The 27,279-nt window shown below is 53.4% G+C and overlaps 9 protein-coding genes across 9 annotated transcripts; 3 read left to right on the top strand and 6 right to left on the bottom strand.

Moving 5' to 3' along the window:
- Positions 1-1,333: 1,333 nt before the first annotated feature.
- VE01_06331 (uncharacterized protein) lies at positions 1,334-3,026 on the bottom strand (the record flags this gene model as incomplete). Its single annotated transcript, XM_059463788.1, has 3 exons — positions 2,552-3,026; positions 1,851-2,476; positions 1,334-1,776 (listed from the first exon to the last, which is right to left on the bottom strand). The coding sequence occupies exons 1-3, from the start codon at positions 2,896-2,898 to the stop codon at positions 1,334-1,336; spliced, it is 1,416 nt and encodes a 471-aa protein (XP_059319539.1). The 5' UTR covers positions 2,899-3,026.
- Positions 3,027-3,844: 818 nt separating this feature from the next.
- Positions 3,845-8,045, top strand: VE01_06330 (uncharacterized protein). The gene is made up of 2 exons (XM_018275782.2): positions 3,845-5,045; positions 5,093-8,045. Exons 1-2 carry the CDS (start codon positions 4,228-4,230, stop codon positions 7,518-7,520), a joined length of 3,246 nt encoding a protein of 1,081 aa, XP_018128592.1. The 5' UTR covers positions 3,845-4,227; the 3' UTR covers positions 7,521-8,045.
- A 171-nt stretch (positions 8,046-8,216) lies between these two features.
- VE01_06329 (uncharacterized protein) lies at positions 8,217-9,392 on the bottom strand (the record flags this gene model as incomplete). Its single annotated transcript, XM_059463787.1, has 2 exons — positions 8,755-9,392; positions 8,217-8,576 (listed from the first exon to the last, which is right to left on the bottom strand). The coding sequence occupies exons 1-2, from the start codon at positions 9,010-9,012 to the stop codon at positions 8,217-8,219; spliced, it is 618 nt and encodes a 205-aa protein (XP_059319534.1). The 5' UTR covers positions 9,013-9,392.
- A 710-nt stretch (positions 9,393-10,102) lies between these two features.
- VE01_06328 (uncharacterized protein) lies at positions 10,103-12,286 on the bottom strand (the record flags this gene model as incomplete). The annotated part of the gene is made up of 1 exon (XM_018275780.2): positions 10,103-12,286. Exon 1 carries the CDS (start codon positions 11,849-11,851, stop codon positions 10,103-10,105), a length of 1,749 nt encoding a protein of 582 aa, XP_018128537.1. The 5' UTR covers positions 11,852-12,286.
- A 191-nt stretch (positions 12,287-12,477) lies between these two features.
- On the bottom strand, positions 12,478-13,784 carry NRK1_1 (ribosylnicotinamide kinase). Its single transcript, XM_059463786.1, has 4 exons — positions 13,769-13,784; positions 13,334-13,717; positions 13,121-13,226; positions 12,478-13,060 (listed from the first exon to the last, which is right to left on the bottom strand). The coding sequence occupies exons 2-4, from the start codon at positions 13,477-13,479 to the stop codon at positions 12,518-12,520; spliced, it is 795 nt and encodes a 264-aa protein (XP_059319533.1). The 5' UTR covers positions 13,480-13,717; positions 13,769-13,784; the 3' UTR covers positions 12,478-12,517.
- A 209-nt stretch (positions 13,785-13,993) lies between these two features.
- Positions 13,994-15,755, top strand: AAT1 (aspartate transaminase aat1; the record flags this gene model as incomplete). Its single annotated transcript, XM_018275778.2, has 5 exons — positions 13,994-14,333; positions 14,447-14,456; positions 14,508-14,558; positions 14,605-15,254; positions 15,306-15,755. Exons 1-5 carry the CDS (start codon positions 14,217-14,219, stop codon positions 15,753-15,755), a joined length of 1,278 nt encoding a protein of 425 aa, XP_018128529.1. The 5' UTR covers positions 13,994-14,216.
- A 1,404-nt stretch (positions 15,756-17,159) lies between these two features.
- Positions 17,160-18,429, top strand: VE01_06325 (uncharacterized protein; the record flags this gene model as incomplete). The annotated part of the gene is made up of 2 exons (XM_018275777.2): positions 17,160-17,309; positions 17,372-18,429. The coding sequence occupies 2 exons, from the start codon at positions 17,160-17,162 to the stop codon at positions 18,044-18,046; spliced, it is 825 nt and encodes a 274-aa protein (XP_018128532.1). The 3' UTR covers positions 18,047-18,429.
- Positions 18,430-18,665: 236 nt separating this feature from the next.
- On the bottom strand, positions 18,666-21,044 carry VE01_06324 (uncharacterized protein). The gene is made up of 5 exons (XM_018275776.2): positions 20,581-21,044; positions 20,166-20,396; positions 20,052-20,110; positions 19,738-19,907; positions 18,666-19,674 (listed from the first exon to the last, which is right to left on the bottom strand). Exons 1-5 carry the CDS (start codon positions 20,774-20,776, stop codon positions 19,200-19,202), a joined length of 1,131 nt encoding a protein of 376 aa, XP_018128531.1. The 5' UTR covers positions 20,777-21,044; the 3' UTR covers positions 18,666-19,199.
- Positions 21,045-22,120: 1,076 nt separating this feature from the next.
- VE01_06323 (uncharacterized protein) lies at positions 22,121-26,325 on the bottom strand. Its single transcript, XM_018275775.2, has 9 exons — positions 26,042-26,325; positions 25,318-25,968; positions 24,595-25,144; positions 24,394-24,545; positions 23,955-24,347; positions 23,386-23,895; positions 22,964-23,332; positions 22,654-22,855; positions 22,121-22,560 (listed from the first exon to the last, which is right to left on the bottom strand). The coding sequence occupies exons 2-9, from the start codon at positions 25,447-25,449 to the stop codon at positions 22,457-22,459; spliced, it is 2,412 nt and encodes an 803-aa protein (XP_018128534.1). The 5' UTR covers positions 25,450-25,968; positions 26,042-26,325; the 3' UTR covers positions 22,121-22,456.
- Between the last annotated feature and the right edge of the window lie 954 nt (positions 26,326-27,279).

Below are 27,279 nucleotides of genomic sequence, written 5' to 3'. Positions count from 1 at the left end.
GTTATGAAAGTGAGAAGGATAGGGGTTTCTGTGTCGCCCTGTGAGCATTCTTGTCATCATATACTGTTGTCAACGTATTCATGTCACCGCATACTACCGCCTCGAAATACTCCTCTCACCATATACTACTATTGCCGTGTAATATACTGCAGCCATCATCCTTCCATCACAACTTGCCCATCGTGGTTATCGATGTGGAAATTTCTGGGTAAACTTAATTACAGCGTGTCAAGCCTGGGAGATATCACAACGTATATCAGAACGTAAAGCAACCATCCCTCTTACCTTCTGATAAATAGCTACTGTTCATTTTCCACATCTCTTTTCAACTCTTTTCAAGATTTATCCGCGATCTCGCAGCCCCCCTTCAAGGATCCAAGAGGTTCGATATTCTATAAATTCATTGACGACGAAAGAAGATGTTTTATATAGCTTCCCTGGCAGCAAATTAAATGTATTTTGTAGAAATAGAGATTCGGAAAGGATGAGGTGAAATCAAGCACAACTTAGAGGAACACAGACGAGGGAGCCTCACAGCCAAAGAAGCTAAAGCAATTAGCCAGATCATATATAACCTTTATCCATCGACAAGACACAAGAAACAGACACATACTTCACACAGTGATCCACGGCCCCCCATACATCTTTCCCCCAACAAGCGCCTCCCAACAACGCCAACAAAGCCAACGGCCCCCCTCCCCCCCTTTTCCCCACCAGACCAGCGTCGGAAATCGGAAAGAAACTTACTGTCATGTATATCTACCCAGGCATAAGAGCTCATGCAACACACAACCTTCAAAACGTGGCTGTAAAAGTCGCAGTATATCTACTCCCAACTGCGCCGGCTGTCCGCACCAGACTACTGAGGTCTGGGGTCATTGGCGGGGGTGGTGTCATTTTGTCGTGATGCTAGGTTTGCGGTGTGCTGACGACGAGAGAGGTGCGGTGACAAGAATGCAAGCGGTGACAGCAGAAGCGCGACGACAAGGGGCGTCTGCTTGACGAAAAGCGCTGCTGCCCCAGCGACGTGAGGATAATGATAAGGATGCTACTCAGTATGGTGTTGGCGGCAGTAGGATCAGCAGCAGCAGTAGCGTCGGTCGTGTTGACGTTTGGAGCGTTGAGGGTGGAGACTTGATATTTCATCTTCAAGCCGTAACGAGGAATTAGTGTTTTGAATCCACGTCATGGATATATTGGGAGCATGACGAATTTGGCATCACGAGGATGGTAGATATAGTAAACCACTATTCATATCACCTATCAAACCGGAGCATAATTACAATAAATTTGATTTATACAAACTCCTCCCCTATCTACCCCATCCCCCCCTCTAAGCCTTCTTATACCCCACCTCCTCCAACGCCTCCCCCAAAACCCTAATCGCCTTCTCCACATCCCCCCTCCCCGCATCATGCACACTCACCCCCATGTGCCCAACCCTAATATACTTCGTCGCAATCTCCTTATGCAACCCCCCCGCGAAAATAACCCCCCTCTTCGCCAACACCGGCAGGATAGTAGGCACCGCAACGCCCTCGGGAAGGTAGATGGTGGTCATTCCATTCGCCTGGTCGGCGGGGTTGGATGCGATTTGCTTTAGCCCCAAGGAGGCGACGGCGGCCTTGACGCGCGCGGAGGCGGCTTTTTGGTTGGCGAAGCGCTCGGAGAGGGGCTTGGAGAGGATTTGGGTTAGAGAGGTGTGGAGGGCGTGGATTAGTTGGGGGGCGGGGGTGGCGAAGTAGGATGGCTTTTTGGCTTCGTAGTTTTGCATGACTGTGGTCTGTTAGTGTCCGATCGGGTATGGTATGAGAAGTTGGGGGGGCGGAGGGGGGGATGGGAAAGCTTACTAGGGATCCAGTTCTTGAGCGAGGCGAAGTAGGATGCAGGAGGGGACTTGCGGGCCTTGAAGACCTCGATGGCGCGGCCGGAGTACATGCTAATAGACAGGCCAGCGGGGCAACCAAGACCCTTCTGCGAGCCGGTGAGGACGACATCGAGCTTCCACTCGTCGAAGAGGACTTCTTCGGAGCCAACACTGCAGACACCATCGACGACGAGGAGGGTCTCAGGGGAAACACGCTGGATGAGCTCCGACAGCTCCTTAAGGTCGCTCAGGACACCAGTCGATGTATCAACGTGGGTAACTGTGACAAGCTTGTACTTCTTCTCCTTCAGCGCCTTCTCGATCTCCGGAATCTGGGGGCGGCTTCCAATTGGCGCCTTAAGCTGCGTAACATTCGCGCCGTAGGTCTCGAGGCAGTCAGCGAAGGAGTTGGCGAAGTAACCGGTGTGCAGGACCAGCGCGTTATCGCCGGCTTCGGAGAGGTTGGCGGCGACGAGGTCCCAGCCTAGGGTACCGGAGCCGGAGACGACGAGGGGTTGCGAGGCGGGTGAGGTGGTTTGGAAGAGTTGGCGCAGTTGGGTCAGGGTGTCGCCGAAGACTGAGATGAAGCCGGGGGCTGTGTGGCTCTCGCTGAAGGGTGTGGGGTTAGCATTGGGTTTGAAGGTGAGGGGGTTCAGCACATGATAGCTTCGAGGGACGTCATACCTGTAGTGGCTCATAGCCTGGAGAACGGCATCATCGAACTCGATGGGACCAGGAATGAGGAGCGTAGGACGAGACATTGTTGCTGTATTGTTTGTAGTAGTAGTAGTTGCAGTGTCGATTGATCGCGTTGAAGTGGTATGAAGGTCTCTCGAGTTCAGAGCGGGGGAGGATTGTTTTATCTGCGCCGAAATCATGGACAGACGTAATGAGGGGTCGGTGGAGGGGGACATTTTGGCGGGGAAGCGTCGGGGTCCGAATGCCGCAGCTGTGGAACGATGTCGGCTGTTAACGGAGAGGGACGGGGGACGGACGCCGGCGTGTGCCAGGCTTCGTGGCAGCGCTGACATGTAACTTGATGGGGTAGGAAGGGGAGCTGATCTTGGGATTTGATCAATTGAGGCAATATGAAGTAAGCAGAGGGGGTTGTTGGTGAAGTCTGGGGATGGGGGAATCTATATGTATTTTTCCATTTTACCCTCAACGGACTGAAGCCGCTCTGACTCTGGATGTTCAACTCCGACGTACTACTCCATTTTCTGCCAAGCTCCATTTTTAATTCCACACACAAAGTTCCAATTTTTGTAGTTTCATAGAGGGGAATTTACTAATAGCACTCTTTGGTGACTCCCAACCACTGCACTACAGGTAAGGAAGTATCTACTGGCAGTGTTTTGGCGTACGAGTTACTTTGCACTGAACTGTGGTATGGAACTCTGCTATGGGGACTATTTACTATTTACTATTTACTCTACTATCTGCTATCAGCTATCAGCTATCGTAAGTGTTACTCGCACACCTATCCTAACCCAACCACCACAATTGCCGGGATGGAACCACTTTAATCCAGACTACCTACCTCCGTGCGTACGCGTTGTAATTTTGTTTGGCTTTTTGGGTGTTCAGGCTGTTTAGGCTGTTCCAGCGCGTGGGGGCCTGTCGGGACTGCCTGGTGGCTGGTGCTTCTGCCTATCCCCAGCTTGTCTCCAGCAAATCCCCAGCCCAGCGCTGTCTCACAAGGGGCAGAAGAAAGGAAGAGTAAATGTGCAGCTTACATAATCAGGATGTGATAGATCGCCTCTGCGTTCAGTTGCAGCTACCAGTAAGAAGCCGTAAGAGTGGTGATATTTCAGAAAAGTGATACCTCAGGCATCAACTCTCCTAACAACACACCCCCGTCGCCAAAATCCCAAAACGCGCCCGCGTCTTCCCAATCCGGCAAGCTTGGACCTTTAGGGCAAGGAGGAAGCTCCCGCCCATCCCCAGAGCTCCCCTTGACCCTGACCCCCATGTCGACGGCGAAGAAAGAAGGGGAGAATATCTTCATATCCTCAAAAAATACACTCTCATTACTTCCATTCCTTCAACAATTCAATCCATTCGAATCCTCAGATTTTCCCTTCTTCCTCTCCTTCTTCCTTCGTCGCTTCTGATTTCTTGTCTCTCGTTTATAAACATCAGCGCGCGTTATACCCTGTTAAATTTCACCTTGATTCACCTCCGCCTCCCTTGTTGTGATAAACACCCGCCTTTTTGTCGACTACAGAATTCACGACCCCCAGCGACTCGTTTCCTACAAACAATACCCCAAGAATGCGCAGCAAGGCATCTTTCTCTCTCAACTACAACCATCGCTGAACAAACGCCCATTGGACTGAGCGACAGCACATGGCTGAAATATGTTGTTTACACCCTCGAATCCACGGACGATTGCCGCCAACAGCGGCCTAGGGATTAAGCTGACGCCAAACAACTCGCCATACCCATATCCACGAACTCCGCGTTCCCCAAACAAATGCCGACCTCTGTACGAAGCTGGTCTCTCGTTGAAGAGGATCATCGGGACAACCGTCAGCTCCCCAACCGGATTCGATAGCCTGCCAAATGGCAACATTTTCGCATATGTCGCGGGCGCTGCGGTCGTCGTCGTCCAGCTAGCGGAAGATTCGCAATACTCACAGCGATTCTTCAGAGCGCATCCGACCGCCGTACCCGTGATACCCGGAGCTGCGACGACTCCATCAACCCCCATAAACACCGCGAACGATTCACGAAATAGAACGGGCGCATCTCTACGAGAATCTGCCATTGGATTCTCCCCTTCGACGCCAACCACCTCCCGCGCAGTCTGGAGCGATTCGCCCCTCTCGAAAACCTGGACAAGCAGGGAGAGGATCAAGGCCGCGACATGTCTGTCTATAAGCAGGGACGGGCGGTTTCTCGCCGTGGGCGAGACGGGCTATACACCTAGGGTGCTGATATTCAACCTCCAAGAGTCATCAGATGCCCCGCTCGTCATATTGAACGAGCATACATTCGGCGTCACGGCCGTTTCTTTTAGTCCTGATGGACGCTACCTAGCCACTTTGGGTTCTCCAAATGACGGCTTTCTTTACATGTGGCGCATATCGAGCACTGGCGCCGCCAGGCTGCACGCGAGCAATAAGTGCACTAGCACCATTAAAAGTATGATGTGGATGGGAAACAGTCTAATAACGTATGCGCCCCATTCTCCTCCGCCTCTTTCCAATGCTAACTTGACAGTGTCGGCACGCGCCATGTGAAGATCTGGAGAGTTGAGGACAACACGAGTTCATCACCTCTGAAACAGAGGTTCAATCTAGATGGCACAGCGTCCACTCCAGCAACCGTTACTAGAACTCTCAGCGGCAGAAATTGCCTGCTTGGGGGTTTGATCGACGCGACGTTCAGCTGCGCTGCCAGCATTTCTGAAACGAAAGCTGTCGTGTGCTCGGAAAAGGGCCATATTGCCCTGGTCGACGACAACAACGACCAGAACCAGTTACTCAAGGTAGCTCATGCCGGTTTTGCTGTGACATGCGTGTCTGTAGATGCATCGCGCAAGCTAATACGGATTGGTGGCCGCCTGGGCGCGACTAAGATTATGACTTTTGACGAACTCCTAACGCCGACTACCCCACCGTCGTCGCCATTTGAGGAGGACTTCAACAGTACTGCCGAGACTCCAAACGGCAATCTTTGCGCCATGTCTATTATAAACGGACATGTGGTTACTGTCGATTCACGCCATGCCATCAAGATCATGAAAGATGGCTCGGAAGAGTCTGGGCATGTGACCCCCCTTACAGCCCACCGAGGGTCGGTTATGGGTGTGAGGCTGCTGAGCCCAAACAGTCTCAGCGCAGACTTTTTGTCATGGGACTCTGCAGGAAATGTTATATTTTGGGATCTAGAGGGCCAGTGCAAAGGATCATTCCAAGTTGATCTGGAGCAGGGGCTTGGTGGCGATGAGGAAGTCGTCAACCAATGTCTGGTTGTACGAGCCTCAGATGGCGGAAGCTTCTTTGTGGCAGGTGATAAGTACGGCGTTATTCGGATTCTAGACGGCCCCAAACATACCTGTTCGTTCGTAGCGAAGGCGCACAACTCGGATGTCGAGGACATTGCGATATATGAAGGAAAGACGATGACACTGCTTGCGACCTCTGGTAGGGACCGCACAGTTCAACTTTTCAAGAAAATGGAGGATACCTGGGTCTTGCTGCAGACCATGGATGAGCACACTGGGAGCGTGACGAGTGTTTGCTTCTGCGACGACGGGGATAAGATTATCTCGAGCAGTTCTGATCGTACGATCCAAATACGGCAGATTGTCACGAAGGAAGTCGGTGACCAGCAGGTCATCGCGGCGATCCCTATCAGAGTCATCACACTGAAAGCGACGCCAGTGTCGATGACAACAACTGATAATGACCCCTCCGTTACTTCAGTGATTGTTTCGATGATGGACCGCACGGTTGCTACATACGACATTGCGACAGGAAAGATGCTTTCTACGTTCAAGGCTGCCGACACTGACGGAAATGACGCCGTCGTTATGGATTCTTTGAAGATGGGGAAGCCGATGCCGGGACGGCCTCTTATTTTAGCTGGCGTTTCTGGAACCGATAAATCCGTCAGGATATATGATGGCTGTACTGGCTCATTCTTGGACCGTGGGTTTGGTCACACAAGCTCCGTCACAGACGTTGCCTTGCTGGAGACTCCAGAGCAGACCACACTCATCTCCACGGGGTCCGACTCTACCATTATGATTTGGGATCTCACCACACGAACCCCAGAAATCATATCCCCCGAACCAACGCTCACCCCCGACGACTCCTCGCCCCCAAAGGAACTCACCTCCAACATGCCCCCCCTCCGCCGCGTCCTCTCCAAAGCCGAACTCGCCGAATTCTCCCGCCCCTCCACAGCAACCACCCCCAGCGGCCGCTCTTCTCCTCCCCGCCTCCTCCGCCGCAAAACTTCAAAATACTCCATGAACGCCAACTCCCCCAAGCTCTCCATGCCGCCCATCCCCGCCATGCCAAGCCCCTACAGCTTCGCCTCCTCCGACGACGCGAGCGGTTCGCGCCGGTCGTCACCGCGGAATCGCTCCCGGTCGCCGCCTCCTTCGCCGAAGGGACGGAGTAATTTGGGGGCGCGCAAGGCGTCGCTTGTTGATTTGAGGGGGCGCAATAAGAGTGCTGGGCCGGCGAGTTATAATGAATTTGGCAGCGTGAATATGGCTACTGAGCAAGTCTGCCGTACGCTGCGCGCGTATCGAAAGAAACTGACTAGCTCCGAGGCGATTAAGGAGGATGGGCTGAAGGAACTAGACCAGGAGCTCCGATTAACCGCCCAAGCTGTCTTGGAGAAGAGTCTCAAGACTAGGAAGATCAGCGAGGCGGCCCTGGCGGGATTGTTAGATCAGTATAGCGAGAGGCTGGTCAGTATCTTCGATGAGAAACTGAGGCAGAGCTTGAAGAATAGCGTGGCGGAGTCGAGGGAGGCGGCGGGGTCGACGTCGGATGACCCGGAACCGATGCCCCCGACTACGAGATCGAAGTCTCTCTCGGGACCGTCGGGGCCGTCGGAGGATACGCTTAGTGCGTTGGGAGTTGTGACTGGGGGGTCGATGAGGAGGAAGGTTAAGACGGGGATTATGTGATCCTCCTGTCCCTTTTGCTGTTTTTTTTGTGTGTGTGGGTGGTTTTTCTTGATCGGGGACTACTGTATTAGTACTACTTTGTTTGCGTTTGGTGTTTCGGGAGGGGTAATGGTAGGCGACAAGGGGGGTTTGGGCTGCGACGGCTTTACTTTTTTGTTTTGTTTTGTTTCGGGGAGTTGGTGTTATGGATTGTCTTTATGGGGGGCTCAGGATGCTCCTTTTCTCGGGGGGTTCGTTTCGATGGATGTGTGTGTTTTTTTGGGGTTTGGTGAGCGGGATTGAGGGGATTGGGGTATATCTAGGTTTGGATACTTGCTGATAGGGGTGTTTTATTTCCGTTTTTTCAAGAGCGAGGGCGATTGGGGATAGGCCAGGCTACAGCTGGAGGAGTCAAGGGCGTGTGTTTACGTGTCGTTGTGTTGTGTTGTGTTGTTGGCTCGGGATGGCGGAAGGGTGTCGATCAAGGGATAGATTAGACCAGAATCAGGACAGAAGATTACGAAAGAAAGATAATTATCCAACCCTCGTCTGAAAACCACTCGCAACGCGACGTATCTAATCTGTCTCTGTCTAAAAAGCATAAAAACAAGCAAAAAACTAACTAAGCTTTTCAAGGATGTTGAATCCCTCTCCGCGCCCTCCCCACCGCGCGGTATACCCCCCCACCTGCGTTGAGCCTCCCCCCCCCCCAATCATCTAAACCCTAACAGTATCGCCCCCCATCTCCCCACTCAACTCCCTAGACGTCACTCCCCTCTCCCCATTAACCCTCGCCTTTCCCTCGCTCTTCACCCCATTAACCCCGTTCTTATTCTCCCTCGCCCATCTCTCGGCAAGCATATCCCTGATATACCCGTTCAAGTAGATCCCCTCGAGGGATTTCTGGCTCATGGAACCGGCGCCGTTGATTACCCCGCGGCAGGAGGGGGAGGAGCAGAAACAGGTGAAGGGTTGGGCCATGGACCATTCGGTGGAGGGGTAGAAGAAGGTTAGTTCGTCGCCGGGGGAGAGGCCGCGGGGGCCGGCGAGGAAGGAGAGGGAGGGGATGTCGAGGATCTGTTTGGGGGGAGGGGTGTTAGCATTTGTGCTTCTCTGTCTCTCTGGCTCTCTCTTTGTGTCCTCGAATTTGGGGGGAGCGGGGAATTGGGGAGGAGGGTTTGAGGGAGGGTGACTGGGGCGACTGGGGCAACCTCGCAAGGAGTCTGAGAACGGAAAAGGAAAGGGAGAGACCAACCAAACTAGGATCACAACTATGATTAATATAAACCAAATCGCTATTCAGATTCAAATGCGTATCCCTCCCCTGCTGCACCGTCGCATAGGTGGGTTCGCTCGCCGGCGTGGCGGGAGGGAAATCGATCTTGGCGAACACGCCGTAGGGCGCGACGCTGATCTTGGAGAGGGACTTGGAGGTGAATGCCGCTTCGTTGATGACGACTTCTTGGATGGAGCCGTGGGAGGGTTGGGCCCAGGTGGGGGTTAGAGGTGCCATTGCTGTGGTTTGGTGGGTGGTTTGGTTGGTTGGTTTGGTGATGGTGAGTGGTGGTGGCGGGGTAGGTTAAGAGGTGTATGTGATAATTGGAAGTGTAGAGGGGTTATAAGATAGTAAGTATGCGTGTGGACGTAAGTGATAATTTGTATTCCCAAAATATTTATGTTGTGCGACACGAGATGTACAAGTAAGCTGCAAGGTACGACGAATGTTACTGTGGCTTTCAAGCTTCCCGCGCCTTGGTATTTACGTTCTCTTACCTTGCGCCGGACATGCGCAAGTCGTGGTGGGGCAGAGAAGGAGCGGGAACGGCGGGGTGGAGTGGGAGATGACGTCCTGTGCGGCCGTTTTCGTTGTGTGCCGAGGGGCCTCGGGAGAAGGGATGAGGATCGATGCATGCTGGGTTAATATTATTTCGTGCAGCGTCAATCGCTGGGGAAACATGGGGGGTTTTAATTAAGTGGGCTGGGTTTGGTGTCAGCTGCAGTTTGAATCATCGTATGCGATTTTAGTATATTTAGTATGGTTAGTAGGGGCAGAGTATGGGGAAGCGAAGGGGTCCAAGGGGGATTGGCATTCCACATGATAATTCAGCGGCGGCGGCGGCGGTCAGTTAGTGTCAAAACGACGAGAAACTCGACATGTGCCACGAATTACACCGAAACACGAGTCTCCATTATTATCATTTACGTCCGACTCTAAATAGTGGAGTATGTCATCCCGGGTCATCCCTTTCTGCTGTCCTCCGTCCGGCAAACGGCAAACGGCAAACTTGCAACACAACAAGCCCCATGAAGCTTTCTCTTGGAAAACGCTCGGCCACATGGCTCGGCCACCACGAATCCAAGACCGGAGATCCAAGGTCCAATGAAAAAAGGTGTTAAGAATACTCAACTTCTTCTTACAACTAGTAATTACACATCGTAAAAAAACCCTTTATACAAGGAAAAACGACATCACCACCCCGCCCAAAAAAAAGAACGCCCCCACGCCCCGTCCCGCTCCCATCATATAGAACGGGACGTCCCTATCATATACAGCCGCTCCCCTATGTGCATTCTCCGCTGATCCTCCACTCCAACCCCCCATCTCACTTCTCACTCCCCTTCCCCCCCGTAACCCACCGTTCCTCCTCCTCCCACCCCCTCCTCTCCATCGACCTCCTCGCCATAAACGCCCTCGCAAACCTCCACGCCTCCACATCCCCCAAATTCCACGCCTCAATCGCCCTAATCAACCGCTGCTGCTCCGGCGTCGTCCCCATCATCTTCGCGTACTCAAGTAACTCCCTCTCCTTCTTGAGTTCCTTCTCGCTCGGCAGCACTCCATCCAGCGGATCGCGCGCTGGGTCTGCGGGGCGACGTTCGGGGCCCGGGACGGGGGTTTGGGATTTCCCGTCGTGTGTGGATTGGCGCGGGACGAGGAAGCCAAAGTGCCAGTCTATGTCGGAGGGGTATTCCTTCTCGGCTGTGAACCAGACGGAGTGCGCGGCGCCGTAGGGGGAGGCGACTGCTTCTTTGAATTTCACGAGGCGCGGGGAGGTGGAGACGCCGGTGCCGAGGAGCTCTTTGGTGACGAGGGTGAGCCAGTGATCGCGGTTGCTGCGGCGGCGGATGAAGGGGACGTCGATGGCGGTTGTGAAGGCGTCGGAGGAGGTGGTCGTCCAGGGGTGGGGCACGACGCCGATGGTGTAGAGTTTGGAGTTGTTCCTGAAGATTGGCGGGGTGGAGATGCGCATTGGTGCCGCGGCGACGCAGGGTTTGCAGTTTTTGTTGTTGGGGGGGCAGGAGGACATGATGGGAGAGGAGGGGCATTGGGCGAGGTACTCGGCGAGTTGGACGGCGGGCTCGACTATGGCGGTCATGTGGGTGCGGATGGGTTTGAGGACGGCGATGCCGTCGGAGAAGTGGGTGCGCCAGTTGTTGTGGAGATGTGAGTTGATGAGTTTGTTGAGGAGCCGCATGCCTTTCGATGTCGAGATTGGCAGTTCCTCTGCGATCTTGGGGTATTTGGCTTTCACCACGTCCATGGCGTAGTATGCAATCGAGCTTGGAGTGGCATCGATTTTGAACATCTCCTTCGGCACCACATCGGATATCTCCTTCACCTTTGAAATCTCCGGCGCCGCCAGGGCAGCCTTAATAGCCTCCCTCACCCCCTCCTTCGGCCCAACATACAACCCACCTCCCAACCCCTCAAACCTCGTAAGATTCCCAAACCTCCCCCCCCTCAAGTACGAAATCACCGGATCCTCAAACGCCCCCATCGGCAACGCCAAATAACTACACAATATCCCCCCTCCCATACTCTCCCACGCCAACCACCTCAACACCTCCTCCCCCCCTCCCTTCCCCTTCGCCCCCTCAAACAACCCACTCCTCCTCGCCTCCGCCCTCCCCAGTATCACAGGCCGAAACCCCTGCGCCCACCACGCCCTCCTCCACGTAAGAAGAATCTGATTCAGCACCTCCTCCGTCTCCGCGCCCCCGGCGCTCTCAGAGTCATAGTATGTATATATCGGCACGCGCTCCACCAGCGGCGGCAGCACGGAGCGGTGCTCGTCGAGAGTTATCGCGGAGGAGAAGGGGCGCAGCCAGTCCCAGCTTTGGTGCCAGCGCGCGTCGCCGCTTGTGCTGTTTGGTTGGATGGGCGGGGCGTGCGCGGAGGGTCGGAAGGGGCGTAATGCCGGGGGGAGTTTGGGGAGGCGCGGTGAGGAGTGGCGGGGGATGAGGAGGAGGATGAAGAGGACGATGATGGTGCCGATGGTGAGGTGGATGAGGCGGCGGGGGTTGGGACGGAGGGGCGTGCGACGCGGTTGGTAGGCGTGTTGGACGGGCATGTTTGTGGAGGAGGTAGTTGCGAATGGGAGGAGTGTTATATCTATATTTGTGACATCGAGTTTGTCGAGGCTGTTGGAGTCGCTGTGGTGTGGTTCGTTGGCAGGATACACATGCGCCTTGCCTTTTCCTGGGGCGAGGAAGCTGGCGACGAGGCGTTCTGGGTTGTGTGCGAATGGGCGTTGGTTATGGCTCGCCCATGGGGGTTTGTTGGGGAATTAGAGTCGCGTTAGAGAGGGTGATTGAAGAGTTTAATTTCTTGAGATAGGAGCGCTGCCGTTTGTAGATTGGCAGATTAGCAGCCCAAGCATTCAGCTCTGGGTCCCACCTGCCAAGACTCTGTCTCCCCTGAAACCCAAGCGGGATTAACCTAGCAGCCGCCTCACGTTGTGCCATCCTGGTCCAACGTGGCATAAAGCAACTGCAACTGTTTGACAAGGCTGTGTGTTTTCTTTGTTTTCTGCAATGGAAGAGTTCGGTGACGGTGGTTTAATGTTTACTTTTGCAGAAAAATCGATATGTGACGGGATGAGCGCGGGTAGATGCATTCTAAGGATCTAGGGAGCGGGAAACTGCTCCCTTGCATTGGAGCTCCACGCTAATGATTAAGGGAGGTTGCACAGTTCAGTGAAGAATAATTTGGCTATATTTGAATTCCTCTATCCAATTCATAGCTTTTCATTTCCAGAAGATATCTCCAAAGACTTCATAATGACATCCACCGTCCACACCAGCGTGGTCTCCATATCCACATCTGGTCCCTGCTGCGACTGTGCATGAATGCCCCTCTCCTTCAAGACATCCTCCTTGAACTTCCCTTCCACATTCCCATCCTCAAACATCCACGCATGATCCTCAACATAGTTCGGCCAAACAATCTTATCCACATACCCCGGCGGATCAGCCCACCACCCCTCAATCGTCGCATACCCCGTGCGCGCCTCCCTCCTCGCCTTCGCCTTCTCATACCCCACGCGCAGGAACAGCTTGATATCTATATGCGGCTGGATCTCCGCCATAGACGGTGCGTAGAGTAAGAACCCATCGAAGATACACAGACGAAGCGCCGACTCCGACGAAGTGAGTATCCCATGCCCCGGCCTACCTGGCTGTGTCCACGCAGCAACTCTACCCTTCAGCCCGGCGATCGCAGCGTCGGAGACGGGGCATTGGCCGACGTCGTTGCGGTCTTCTTTGGAGTCGAATTGCGGCTGGGCTGCGTTCAGAGTGGGTTCGGGACGGGAGCGGAGCTTGGAGTGGGAGGGACCTACGGGGAAGGTGCCGTGGTCTTGGATATGGCTAAGGGAGGATTTGATGTCGGGGATGGAGAGGGCTTCGGCGCAGTCCCAGTCTAGGAGGCCGTTCTTTGTTGGGAGTCTTGGGTTCGTGTATATTAGCTCTGAGGTAGGTAGAGAAGAGGAAGGGCAGAGGAAGAGCAGGGGCAACGTCATAGACCCGTCCAGAGGGTTTATATCAGAACTCACTCTTTCTCTTCCCTATAGAAGTCATCTTCATGCAAGATGAAGCTGTTTGGGAAGATATCGCGCAAAAGCCTAGCCAATGTCGTCTTTCCAGAGCTCGACGCTCCAGAGAGGCCGACCACTACGGCTTTCCTTTCCGTTATTCTCATGCCTCTAGCGTAAATATAAATAGCTCAAAAAAGGAAGCTCCCGTCACCTCCGGGATGTCACTATTGTCATAATGAAACCACAGGACTCTGTGGGGGAGAACATGGAATTTGTGAAGCTATTGAGTGGGGTGACGGAGATGATAGAAACCACTTAGCTAACCTCGTATGACTGGCAGTATAATCTTACCCCACGTAATTGTTACTCACCGCCTAGTCGTCACTCGTCACATGAATTTCACTACTAATCTGATTAGTTACCTCCTGTATCGCTCATAACAAACAACAGCACTATTTGATCCAAGTGGGCGATATTAAGCCCTATAGAAGGAAACATATTTCTTTTTTCTTTGCCGGCCTTCCCCAGTATTCATAGTTAAATGTCATCCATACAGTAGATAAGAAATAAAATACTAAAAATATTACTTATTTCCGAATTAGCCTAATGACAATCACAGGCAAAAGACACAGTGGAGCCCCCACTGGAGCAACACTCTGGAGTAAACCCCAAACCCCAAAATTACGGTGGGATGCGCGGAAAACCCCAAGAAAACCCCTGCAAAGCCGCCGAGGCCCGGCCTACCCGCGAAACAATTTCATGACACATGTGTGTAGTGCAGCATCTCCGATTGTGAATCACATCTCCATCTTTTTCAATTGCATCTCCTGACATATTGAACATCTTCTCTCTAAGCTCTTCTTCATCTTCATCCTCGCTTTGCCTCAAATTCCATCACATAATGCTTAGCACAGTCAGAGTCGCAAGCAGGCAGGTGGCCGTCCGTGGTGCGGCGTGTCGCGTTGTCGGAGCTTCTCGCCAGGCCTCGACCTGGGCGAACGTTCCCCAAGGTCCACCAGTGAGTTTGCATCGACGTGGTGTTCTTGTGTATCAGCTAACATGTGATAGGATGTAAGAACCCGGATGATATGTACTGTGTTAATCAATTGCTAATGAAACGTTCGTGTGAAGGCCATCTTAGGTATGTTGTCATCAGCGTGAATATTTTTGCGCCACGACTAACAACATCCAGGTATCACCGAGGCATTCAAGGCCGATACCCTCCCAGAGAAGATCAACCTCGGTATGCTCTCTGAATCCGAATCTACGACTATACTGATACAATCCAGGTGTTGGCGCCTACCGTGACGACGCGGGAAAGCCATACGTTCTCCCGTCCGTTCGCACCGCTGAGGACAAGGTCATCGCTGCTAAGCTCAACAAGGAGTACGCCGGAATCACCGGTGTCCCTGAGTTCACCAAGGCCGCTGCCGTCCTTGCCTACGGTGAGGGCTCCAACGCTCTCGACCGCCTCGTCATCACACAATCCATCTCCGGAACTGGTGCTCTCCGTATCGGAGGCGAGTTCCTGGCCAAGTTCTACCCAGGCGCGAAGAAGATCTACATTCCTACGCCATCATGGGCAAACCACGGCGCCATCTTCACCGAGTCTGGACTTGAGGTCCAGAAGTACAGGTACTACAACAAGGACACCATTGGCCTCGACTTCGAGGGTATGGTCGCCGACATCAAGGCCGCCGACAAGGGCAGCATCTTCCTCCTCCACGCCTGCGCACACAACCCCACTGGTATCGACCCTACCCCAGAGCAGTGGAAGCAGATCAGCGATGCTGTTAAGGCGGGCGAGCACTTCGCCTTCTTCGACATGGCTTACCAGGGCTTCGCGTCCGGTGACACCAACAAGGACGCCTTCCCAGTCCGCCTCTTCGTTGAGCAGGGCCACAACATCTGCCTCGCGACTTCGTTCGCCAAGAACATGGTAAGTTAACTCCGGCGGTACATATGACGATCATCACTAACACAATCACAGGGTCTCTACGGTGAGCGTGCCGGCACCTTCTCCATTGTCTGCGAGGACGCGGCCGAGAAGAAGCGCGTCGACTCGCAGATCAAGATCATCGTTCGCCCGCTCTACTCCAACCCCCCCGTGCACGGCGCCCGCATCGCCGCCGAGATCCTCAACAACCCCGAGCTGAACCAGCAGTGGCTCGGTGAGGTCAAGGGCATGGCCGACCGCATCATCGAGATGCGCGCGCTCCTCAAGGAAAACCTCGAGCAGCTCGGCTCCAAGCACGACTGGTCCCACATCACCAGCCAGATCGGCATGTTCGCCTACACTGGCCTCACGCCCGAGCAGATGACGACGCTTGCCCAGGAGCACTCCGTCTACGCCACCAAGGACGGCCGTATCTCCGTTGCGGGCATCACAACCGGCAACGTCAAGAGGCTCGCAAAGGCCATCTACGCCGTCAAGGGCTAAGCGGGTTCATTAGGAATCGCGTTTTGTCAGTCAATCGTGTCGGTGGTGAGCGGAGAATGTCAGCGTTGGCGCGCATCTAGACCGTTTAAGCCCGGTTCTGGATTTTTTGGGGGGCTTGTTAGACTTTCATAGACGGCGTCTCTTCCTCTGTACTTGTACAAGTATCTACTATGTATGTAGCGATAAAAATACACAGCCTTCTCTCGCTCCGAGACCAGCACACACACACAGTTTCCCTTGGGGGCCAGAAAAGGTACGCGTAATCAACTGAGCCATCGCGTCGTTGCCAACAAGGGACACCAGGCAGCGTGAGAAAAAATGATTGAAAAAAAAAGCCATCAAAATGCCTTGGAGCGATGATGGTGTTTACAAGATGTCCAAATCAAGGAAATGTCACCACACTCATGGAAAGATCCGGGCCTATCACCTGCATGGAAACCCAATCCCCTCAGAGAGCCTGAAACATCGTGACCCTCAAACGCCCTCAACCTCCAAGATATGTTATCATACTCCCTTCCAAATCCGTTCACCGAGACGAAAAGATTTCTGAATTTCGCCACCCTGCGATCACCAACTCGCCCTGCGCCTCGGGGTGGTCGTGATCGGGCAAAAAGAAACGCGGAAGTTCGCAATCACGCCCGTTGAGGTATTACTTTTTGCGCATACCGATGGGTACGACGTCAAGGTGTTTCTCCGAGCAGTCCGAGCTATGTGTGGTCGCAGCCACAGCGAGCATATTTGGTCCGCGGGCACTGGCGGGATTGGACGAGTTCGCAACAGTTCGCAGGAAAGCACGCGCGGGTTGGTACGCGGTTATCCAGTCACCTCCTTCCATCCATCGTGAGTTCAGTGCCACAGTGCCGCGCCTGTGCTTTGGTTTCCGCCCCCCCTCCCTCCTTCGACTCCTCTATCCCCACTCCCCACACTCTCCCGCTCAGTCCGTCGACTTCGCCTCCTTAGTGCTCTGAGGGCGCCTGGTTGATAGTGGAGCAGTGGACTATCAAGGTGCCGCAGTGTCAGTGTCAAACTCTGGGCACATCGCCAGCCTACTATGTTCACACCCATCCTAGGCTAACTGGAGCTCCAATTCAGGAGGCTAACGGGGAGTATCAGTACTCGTATACTGAGAGGTACTTGGTTGTTGAGCAAGTACCAAGCCTTGGCGCCATCACCACTTATCTCCTCCCTACCCAACTTAATTCCACTCTCACATTTCCAACGCCCGCCCGCCCTTTTTTCTCCTCCGCCTGATCGCTAGGGGTGCTCGAAATATATAATACCAGCGCCCCAGCACCAGACTGTATAGGGAGAGAAAAGGATGGGACCACTCATACCGTTTTCTACTCTGCAATAATGGAGTCTCGACGACCAAACCGAAGAACGAAACATTATCGCGCGGCCGAGATGCCCCCGCCGTCGTGGGATCAACCCCAGACCGCCCTGTCGGCCACCCCCAACATCTGGGTCATAACGGGGCCTTCGGGAGCCGGCAAGTCTAGAGTTGGGAAATACCTATGCGCCAAACTAGGTTTCATCTTCATCGAAGGCGACGACGTGAGTCCCCATCCCCATCTGTGTCCCTTCCCTCTCTCCCAACAGCAAGCTAACCTCCACAGTTCCTCACCGAAGAGGAAAAGGCAAACAGCGGCGTCGTCGACGATAATCGCCATGCCGAAATCCTCGTCGCAATCATCCACGAAGCCATAAGGCAAGCACGCCACGGCACCGCAGACGTCGTCGTCGCTTGCTCAGCCCTCCGCGTCGCCGACCGCAACACCTGGCGCAACGCTGCCGCGGGCGCCAACAGATCCCCTATCACCACCCACGGATTTCAGCCATCATACTCCTTGAGCTTCGAGGATTTCGCCCTTCCGAACCACCATGGGGACTTCCACGCCGTCGACAATCAGGGCCCCTACCTCCAAGGGTCCCAGGACCCCTACCCCCACACCATCACCAACGACGGTTTCGCCTACCACACCACGGCACCCAGCACCCTGGACAACACCACCCTTGCCCTCCGCCCCATCCACCTCCAATTCGTGTACCTCGCCATCTCGGAGAAGCTGTCGCGGAAGACGGTCAAGAATCGACAGGAAACGACCGACCACCACGTCTCTGTAACCGCAGTGCCGGACCAATTTCGCAATCTCCAGCCGCCGGAGAAGTGGGAGCGAGATTGCTTCAGGCAGAAGAGCTTGGAGGCGCCGAAGTTGACGGTTGCGGTTGAGAAGCATGTAGTGATGGTGGGGGGTGGGTTGAAGAGGTGTAAGTGTATGTTTTGTCCATGAGGGGGACTGTGTGTTGGGCACGTGGGTGCCAGTCACGACAGGTCTGGTTCATCTGACTGGCTTGAGTCTTGGATATAAGAAAAGGGAGACGACTAGGTGTTGAGGGTTATATATGGGACGGGGAATGTTTGCTTTGAAAGACTACACGCATACGATAGAGGGTATGCGTGTTCAGAAGAGGAGGATTACAAGAGGGCACGCATGCAAGAACACCAATCATTATCGGCGCACAGCACACGACAAACATACAACACATACAGCTTTTTCTATTTTAAACTACCAACTTGGATATACCAATATTTTCTTTTTGTCTACGCAAGACACGAAACCGATTTCGCAAAATCAGACAGGAGTTTGGGAATGCATATATTAGCGGGGGAAAAAAGGGAGACGGGGAGCTGGGGGGGGGGTTGGGATATCAATTATTTATAGAAGGTCGTCATTTACAGGAAATACATATGGAGCGAGGAAAGCATTTGTTTGGATTTGCATTTTTTGGATAGATAGATACCTAGACTTAGAAATCTTCAAGGGGGGGCGTTTTTGTATTATTGAAGGTGGTTATATCAATATGCTTTTACCATTTTTCATCACTCACAAAGATGCTAGTGAATAACCTCGTCTGTGAAATTCAATTATCATTAAGAAAATCCATGCTATGTAAAATCCATCGCCGCGCACACTGATCCCAAGGCAACCGATCCATATTCGCCACCCGAAAGCCTTGTACTTCAGACATTCTCGCCCCTTTTCGCTCCGCCCCTCGGGGCAAAAAAAAAATCAAGAAAGTCATCGCAAGGCGTTTTCCGAGGCGCTGCCTCGTTCATCGTACAACCACTGTCTCCCCCCCCCCGTTATCCCGAGATGCGAACCGAACCTAGCCAGGAAAGAAAAGGTAGAAAATAAAGGGAGTATCCACGCCGGGATTGGTATCAAAAATCCTCGCAAAAAATGAAGAAAACCCCAAGAACACCCTGCCTCCAGGGCTACCGAGAAGATTAAAAAAAGGGGGTCAGAGCCGTGAGGTACCGTGTCCAGCCTCAAACGACACCACCCCATCCACCTAAGAATCGAAACTCGGAAACTCATATCCAATCCCCCATCCCACTCACAGTCCACAGGACCCCGGTGAGAGAGCAAGGAGCGCCGCACCTTACTCAGGATACTTCCTCAACGGAAAATACCCCTCCGGCATCGGAAAAAGATGCCACTCCCTCTCCCCCTCCTCCCCAAACGCCTCCTCCCACGCCGGCGCCAACTCTCTTGGTATCTTCCACCCCCGTTCCGGGCAACGAAGACGCATGCGCACCAGATGACGTTTTGGCTCCTCCATCTCCCCATCCACTTTACCCACTCCCTTGGTGTTAGGAGCAGAGAACGCAGATCGCCGATGCATAATCGCGAGGTTATTCACGAAATGCAAGTCCCCTGCCTTGGTGGTGATGTGTAATTCGGTAGCACGGGCGACGGCTTGAAGAGCGGAGAGGGCGGAGAGTTGGGAGGGGGTGAGGGAAGGGAGGTGGGAGGGGCGGGGGTGCGAGGGGGTGGAGAGGAGGGCGGAGGGGGAGAAGTTGATGAGGAGGTTGGGGGAGGTGTGGTAGAGGATGGGGCGGTAGTGGAGGGTTGGGCTGGGGCGGGTTAGCTTGCTGGTTCTTTGGTTTGGAGGAGGGGGAGGGGAAAGGGAGACTTACTATGCAAACGGCCAATCTGGCTTTGCTAAGGTGTGGATAACCTCGGGACAGGTGGCGGCGAGGAGGTTGTACGCTGTGTATGCGGAGGAGACGATACACTTCCCGCCCTCGGCGGCGGCGGCGCGGGTTTGCCAGGCTAGGATGTCGCCAGTGGCTTCGGTGTGGAAGGGCTGTAAGGTTGTTAGATTTTGTGGAGTTGGAGGTTTAGTGGTTGTGGGGAAAAGAAGGTGAGTTGGTGGGTGTTGCGAAAAGGGGGCAGGGTAGGGGAAAGTGGGTAGGTGAAAGGGAAAGGGAAAGGGGGAAGGGGGACATACCAAACTATCCATCGAATGCCTCGAATGCTTCGCATCATATTCCGACGGGGTAATATGAACTATCCCCAGTCAGTCACTCCGCCCATCACCCAAAGACCAAACAACCAAACTCACCAATCATATTCCCCCTCCCATCCTGCCTCCCCTTCCCCCCCGCCATATAACTCTGCACCCCCATAAACACCACCATCCCCTCCTCCGGCTCATACATCTCCGGCGTCAGCCCGCGGATCAAGCAAACCCCCCTCCCATTGTATAGTTCGTGTGAGAGTAGGCGGAGTTTTGGGCCGAGGGTAGGGAGGGGGAAGGTCGTGGGGGTGGCGAGGTCGCCGTTGAGATTGTGTGCTAGAAGAGAAGAGGTTAGTCTTTGTTCAACTGCCTGCCTGTATGTCTGCCTGTCTGTGTATAGCCCTGTGTAACCATCTTTAAGTTGCGGCTACGCCGCGGGAAGGCGGGAAGGCGGGACGGGCCGTGGCGGCTATTGGACGAAAGAGGGACGAAAGGGGGAGGGGGAAATGGGGAGACGTACATTTGAATACTGCTAATGCATCTTTGATCTCGGAGAGGTCGGAGGGGGTGAGGTGGTAGATGTAACTCTCGTCTGCGAGGTCTGCGCCGGTCCAGGCTAGGGGTGAGGAGATGGAGGAGGGGAAAGAGGGGGGGAGGGCGTAGGGGTCTGGGGATGAGGTTGTGGTGAGGGGGTGGGTTGGGTGGACGAGAGCCATTGTTTTGTTTGTTTGGGGGTTGTGATTGTGAGATTTGTGAGGTTGTAGTGGATGTTTGTGTGTTGGTAAGGTAGGAGTGATGTTAAATATCGAGGACGTCGAGGATGATGAATAGAGAAGAAGGATGGAGGTTGAAGGGCTGGAGGATATTGGTGATGGATAGAGAAGAAAGAAGGTTGAATGTCCGGAGAATATTGGTGATGGATAGAGAAGAAGGAAGGTTGAAGACTGAGTAAAGTCAGATATATATATCCGTTTGTAGTCTGTGATAAGTAAAGAAGAATGAAAAAAGAATATTGAAGCGGAGCAAAGTCAAATATTTATATTCCGTTTGTCTACAGCTGCCGCCTATAGTTCCTCTCATCTATCAGCTCCCGGCTCCTAGCTCCCCCAGATATCAGCTACCCGCACTCAGCTTTCCCTGCAGATTAACTGCAGATTCCAAATATCCTAGCTTCCCATGCGTGCTGCACCCCTCCTTCCCAAAAACATTTACCAGTCCATACACACGCCATCACCACTATCATATCATGCACATGTCAGACTCAGACTCAGACTCACCTCACTCACCCGCCTCCAAACCTACGTAAACTTTATTCACGCCTCTTACTCACCCGCGCCGGGCCGCAAACACAATCTCCAGATGCTGGATGTCCAAATCAAGGCATAAATAACAACAGACGCCATTCCTCCATACACCCGGGAAATCTTATCACCCCCCCCGCCCCCCCCCCTCCCTCTTCCCTTCGTCCCCATTCCCAAATCATAAAATAAACCCGAAACGAAACGAACAACCGCGCCCCCCCCCCGGCTGTCACCCATTCCCCCCCCCGACCCACTTCAGCCCTGCCACACAGAGCCTCAATCCCCCCCTCCCACTTGCGAATCGTCATCACGCCAACTCAAGCGCATGACTCCCCCTCTCGGTCTCCCAATCACCATCCCAACACTAGAGCCTCAAAGTTCATGGAGGTGTGGGTGAATATATCCAGGTGTGGGTGCCTATATGGCGCCCACCAATAGGCGTTCGGGGGTGTGTGTTGGAACTATAAGTTAGCATGCCGGGAGAGGGGTGGGAGTGCGGTGGGATTGGTTCAGCTGGGGTTGTTGTGGGATTCGGTTTTGGGACAAGTTGGGATTCGGATACGGATAAGTGGGGTTTTATTGTGTTTCATTATCTGATATTGGGTATGGGGTAAGCTACGCTGACGGGGGCTGGTTGCCTATATTTTACTATCGAGGTTCTTGGGGAAGGAGCGAGTGAGGAGCGGGAGCGAGTGAGATTATGTAGATGCTAGGCAAACGCAACGCATTTCATTACTGATAGGCTAGACATACAGATTCCTCCGGACTCCATTTCTCCATGGCGCATGATCGCCCCTTCCTCCGTCCGTCCCCTGGGTATTGTATTTTCCCAGAACCCTGCTGATTGGGTTTGTTTGCCTATTATACATGTTTTTAAAGCACAAAAACAGTAAATGAAGTAGAAAAACGTATTTGTTTGCTCGTCCCAGCTCGGCGAACTGCATGTGGATATCATGCAATGCAAATGCACTGCAATGTATAGCATTCCGGGTATTTCATATTTCATCAGTGACTGCATGTCAGACCCCATGACTCTTATAAAAAGTGTGTGGTGTGCTGTAGTTGAGCCTCCTCAGCCGCCTCAGCCGCAGAAACTCAGATCTTGATACGAGGTTTCCAGTCCTGCTCGTACAGCTGGGATATGAAGTAGTAGTCATTATCGAATGCTTCTGCCCAACGGAACTCCTCAAAACGGACCGCTAGCCCCTGTTAGCCAAGACTGCATTCTCACATCTCCGCGGGGAAGGAGCCTAGGGACGGGGTGGGTAAGGAGAGAAAATGCATTTACTCACCATTACCATTAACAAATTTCCTTGTCGATTCAATAAACTTGCTCTGTTTCTCCGTTAACCCCGCGTTAGTCAGAATATCTACCCTCTCGCCCGCAGCCGCGCTGAACGGGTACGAGCCCTTATTACAAAGGTGGAAATGTGCAAGTAGCGCCATGGCGCCGGCGTGGTATTCTGCCACCATTGCCGGTCGCGCAAATCGGGCCTGTGGGAATCGGGTTAGCGGGGTATATGCGTTTGTTGGTTTTTTGGTTTGGGACGGTTTGGTTGGTCGATCAATTCCCAGGTGAAGGGAAAAGAGGGGTTGACGTACCTGTAACCCATGCTTCCTAGCGTATGCCGAGTCATGCTTGGTGATCATAGAGCAGTTATGCAGCAATATGAAGGTGCACAAGTAGATTGTGAACCAGCACCCAGGTTTGTTGGAATATATCAGCCTTTGCAGCGCATCGAGAATGTCGTTCCGTAGCGGGTCTTGGATGTCCCGGGATAGGATCAGCTCGATCTGGTTACCCATCACGGGCGGAATGGGGATGCGGCCCGGCGTCGGGTGCGTGGCATCGAAAATGTCTGGGGCCATGCCGAGAGTCTCGGGACCGACTATGTTGGTCGACTTTGTATTCAGGCGGATGGCAACCCAGAGTTGGAGAACCATCCTGAGGAGTTTGCGTTGGACCGTTGGCTACGGAAGGTTAGTGTGGACGCGGTTTAGGGAGGAGAAGAAAAGCAACTTACAATATCCGGATCGTTAGAGGTAGTAATGGCCATATTATAGGTCATCCAAAGGAACCTGTCCTTAGGGTCTAGAGCCCCTTGGAAGAACTCTGGTCCACCTTGATTTATGTAGTTCTTATAAGCGTCTCGTGCCGCCGCCAGGTCCTTGATAGCATACGAAGGGATCGCAACCTTCTTCTTCACGCCCGCACTGCTCACCCAACTGCGTTCTAGCACATCTCCCTTCACAGGCCTAAACTCGGAAACCACCAGTTTCAGTGGCGTGGACGTATACCCCTCGCTAACCTGGATAGTTATCGTCTCTCCGCTCGCCCACGTACCCATTTCCTTCAGCGTCCGATTCGACCACCGCTGGCTCCACTCGAGCCCAGGGACCTGCCCCATCTTGTAGAGGCGAACATCTGTGATCCTGTGGCGGATGCACGTCGGCTTCTGCACCTTCATGTTGGCCGCCTTCACATTCTTGCAGGTGAGGCAGACGCCTTTCGGGTCTTCAGGGTCCGGGATGCACTGGTCTCATTAGCGATATGTAACACCAGGGATCTGGAATTGCAAAGGGAGACACATACACGTATTTTTTGGTGTCGACAGCGGAGGCAACACCCATCTTTCCGAGTCTGCGCGGTCTGAACTCGGTCAAACTGGCTCTTGAATGGCCCTCGGCGCGTTGGTGCACCAGCCAGTGAGGACTCTGTGTCTTCTACACTGCGACCGCTGTCTGAGCCTTGTCTAGTCTCTGACTTCTGCTGCGGAAGGCTGGCATCGGAGACAAAGCCAGAGTCTGGGGGTGGTGCTTCGAGATATCCATTGTTATTCGCAAAGGATAGGTTGGATTCCATATAGCTAGGAGGCTGGAGATATGTCATCTCTTGCTTATGGGGTTGGGTCTGCACTTGGTATTGTTGGAGGGGCTGCATCCATGGACCACTGAATTCAGGGGTATCACAGCTAAAGGACGTTTCCTGGCAATGTTAGTTAAGCTACAGGAGAAACATTGGGAATAAATACCATAGCAAAGCTATTATGGCCTCCACTGCTGTCATAGGCATAGGGGAGGCCAGCCATCGAGGTTCCATAGTTCTCAGGATAGGTGTCCATAAACTGAGATCCCACAAACTGTGGTGCGGAAGCCGAAGCAGGTGGTAGCATCGATTGATTTTCTGTAAACCACCATCAGCTAACCTCTCCCAGTCTCGCCAATCAACTTACCGTATCCATTGCCCCGTGAAGGTTCGTCGTCCACAGAGCACCAATTTGAGAAAAACTCCACCAAAACCTCCTTCGGGAAACAAAACGTACTATCTCTCCCGCCTTGGCTTGCAGGTTCCGAAAACTCCGACGAGCCATCCATTTGCCCATTCCATTGTGACACCGTCTTCTCTCCTTGTCCTCCCGTGTAATTGTTCACCTCCCCACCCACAGCTTTCTCGCCCACCGAGCCAGTTGACCGAGGCTTCGGGGTGCTCCTCCCCCGGCCCATTCCGCGTTTCATTCTGGAGGGTTGATGAGAAAGCGGCCAGTCATAGTACGGCACAAACTGCTCGGGCTCCTGCTCAGGCTCTTCCTCCTCGAGGTCGGAGATGACTGACCGCAGGCGGGTCACGGGCATGCGTAGTAGGGTAGCTGCTTGGCGAACTCGCTCGTCTGTGGGGAGACTGGCGAGGTTGAAGTGCTGTGGGTGGATGGATCTAGGACGCTTGGAAGTGGGGGGGTTGGAGGGGTCGACGACGACGACGTCGTGTTTTCTCTTGCGGTTGGCCTGGATGGAGTTAGAGTGATGTCGTTGGTGTGATGATGTATAGAGAAGCATGGGAAGGTTGGGTGAGTTGATGTCGTTCACCGAAGGGAGGAGAGGCTTAGATATATATTTCTATCGCCGAGGGAGTGAATCAAATCACGAGCCGGTGAGAGAGTGAATAGCGAGTAGCTTACCATTCTAGCTGAGACGTCACCTCCAGTTGGGATTGGGATACGGCCGTTTCGGTCTAGTGACATCTTACTTTCTGTACGCTGCCGGGATGAGACGTCGGACCATGCAACGAAGCCAGAGGGGACACTAGACATGAGTACTCCGTTCAGGTAGGAAGTTGTAGTGGCTCAGTGCGCGGCCTCTGGACGATAGGGCAGTGATGGTGGCGTCGCACCTGGGTAGGCAATATCCGGGGAATAGAGGGTAATTGGAAAGGAAGGGATAGTAAGCAAAACAAGGACAAGCAAGGCTGGGAATAGAAAGTGACTGGCGATAGAAGTGGAGGCGGTGATGGGTTGGTTGATTGTGATTGTGATCGAGGTTGTGGAGTACAGAGCAATCAAGTGTTTCAGAGAGAGAGATATAAAGACATGGTGAGAAGGAAAGTGGATTGTTGGCCGCAAATGCCGTGGGGTTGGGCAGTGCAGGTTTGAGTTGGATTGTGTTGGTTGTAGATGGGGAAGTTTGATGTGGTTGATTCTCACCGGTTGCAGGGTTACAACAAGGCTGGCTCACCGGTGTGGGATGGGAAGTGCAAGTGATTCAGCCGCACATACACCCAACCGGGATGGCTGCATAATAAGTATTAGAAGTATTAGAAGTATTGTGAGTATCTGCATATTTTTGTCAGTAGTTGCATGTTTGGTACGAGTGTGTACGTACACTACATGGTGCAGTGGAAAGTACCTTGTATGGAGCCGGTCAAAGAGGAGGAGAGCCGGCGACGCATGCTTGATGGACGGGTTTGCTACTGATCTTGAGTAGATAGATATGCTGTGGGTAGATACGCCCTGCACGGTGACAGCTACAGCCAACAAGGCTGGGCAGGGAAATTAAGGAATTCTTTCGCACTTGTAGTCACGAAAGGCAAGTGCTAGATTCTGTGCGACGTGGCAGTGATAGATGGTCATAACAGGTGGTCATGATATATGGATATACGATGTTTCAATTCGATGATATGAGAAGGATGGTGGTGGGTGATGATGGTGATGGCGGTGCTGATGGTGGTGGGAGAAGGAACCACTGTGGAGGCGCAGTGGGGTCAGGGAAGGACCGGCGCGGGAGTCAGGGATGACCAGAACGGGAAGTGGGGAGCGGGGAACGGGGAGCTGGGGAACTCGACCGGAGAGAGAGAGAGCTGGGGAACTCGACCGGAGAGAGAGAGAGCCTCATATAGTTCAGGGTCCAAGGATCCAAAGGAACCACAAACTAGTGCATCATGGGTGCATCGCAGCGTTAGATATGCATGACACCGACGACCACAGCATTGAAGTCGATGAATGGCCACTGACAATACCCACTGCACACACCGGTCCTCTCACTCCATGCATCGACTCCACTCAGATTCCTTCACCGGCTGGCTAATCCAGAGTACCTCCCCCAATCGGAGACACTGATCGGAGATATTTCCGCCGTCGGCCAAGCCTAGACCGATGGAGATGGATGTGGAGATGAATCGGAATGCCACCTTGACGGACACCGGTGAGCGTCAATAGATCGGAGAGCAGAGAGCAGAGAGGGGCACGTGCTTTCGATCGTGTGAAACTCAACGGCTTTATAGACCGGTCAGCGAAGAAGGAAGGAGCGAGGGTGGTGAGAGTATGATGTGTCATGCTCACCGTCACTTCAAGTATATGAGCCGGCAAGAGACGCCCATGGGTTGGGAAGAAAGGATTCTCACCGGGGCGTGGGACACGGGACAAGTGCTTCGATTGCAACTCTCCATCTTCACCGAGATTTGCGGATTTGCCCACACGAGCCCAAGCTTCACTCTCGAAACGAGCCTCGCTTCAAAACATGCGCGTTAATTCAATAAATCCCCGTGTTCAGCAATACGAGTACGCCCTCGAGTCCACAATTAAAATATCTCACGAACTCGCTCCTTCCCGCTTCACCAACCGGTGTGAATCGATATCCAATGGACC

The sequence above is a fragment of the Pseudogymnoascus verrucosus genome (assembly GCF_001662655.1).
Source record: "Pseudogymnoascus verrucosus strain UAMH 10579 unplaced genomic scaffold scaffold_35, whole genome shotgun sequence".
NCBI classification, from domain to species: domain Eukaryota; kingdom Fungi; phylum Ascomycota; class Leotiomycetes; order Thelebolales; family Thelebolaceae; genus Pseudogymnoascus; species Pseudogymnoascus verrucosus.
The sequence above is the reverse complement of the archived record's forward strand: the minus strand, read 5'-3'. Positions and strand labels throughout refer to the sequence as shown.

What these genes read in the sequence shown, in the direction of transcription:
- VE01_06330 (XM_018275782.2), top strand. Translation starts at nt 4,228, where the DNA reads ATGTTGTTTACACCCTCGAATCCACGGACGATTGCCGCCAACAGCGGC. An exon ending in ATGGGAAACAGTCTAATAAC is followed by an intron (nt 5,046 to 5,092) that starts GTATGCGCCCCA and finishes CTAACTTGACAG; the next exon opens with TGTCGGCACGCGCCATGTGA.
- NRK1_1 (XM_059463786.1), bottom strand. Translation starts at nt 13,479, where the DNA reads ATGAGAATAACGGAAAGGAAAGCCGTAGTGGTCGGCCTCTCTGGAGCG. An exon ending in TTCTATAGGGAAGAGAAAGA is followed by an intron (nt 13,227 to 13,333) that starts GTGAGTTCTGAT and finishes CACGAACCCAAG; the next exon opens with ACTCCCAACAAAGAACGGCC. An exon ending in AAGACCACGGCACCTTCCCC is followed by an intron (nt 13,061 to 13,120) that starts GTAGGTCCCTCC and finishes AACGCAGCCCAG; the next exon opens with CCGCAATTCGACTCCAAAGA.
- VE01_06324 (XM_018275776.2), bottom strand. Translation starts at nt 20,776, where the DNA reads ATGGCTCTCGTCCACCCAACCCACCCCCTCACCACAACCTCATCCCCA. An exon ending in TGCATTAGCAGTATTCAAAT is followed by an intron (nt 20,397 to 20,580) that starts GTACGTCTCCCC and finishes CTTCTCTTCTAG; the next exon opens with CACACAATCTCAACGGCGAC. An exon ending in GGCATTCGATGGATAGTTTG is followed by an intron (nt 19,908 to 20,051) that starts GTATGTCCCCCT and finishes ACAACCTTACAG; the next exon opens with CCCTTCCACACCGAAGCCAC.
- VE01_06323 (XM_018275775.2), bottom strand. Translation starts at nt 25,449, where the DNA reads ATGTCTAGTGTCCCCTCTGGCTTCGTTGCATGGTCCGACGTCTCATCC. An exon ending in TTCACGGGGCAATGGATACG is followed by an intron (nt 24,546 to 24,594) that starts GTAAGTTGATTG and finishes GGTGGTTTACAG; the next exon opens with AAAATCAATCGATGCTACCA. An exon ending in GAAATTTGTTAATGGTAATG is followed by an intron (nt 22,561 to 22,653) that starts GTGAGTAAATGC and finishes AACAGGGGCTAG; the next exon opens with CGGTCCGTTTTGAGGAGTTC.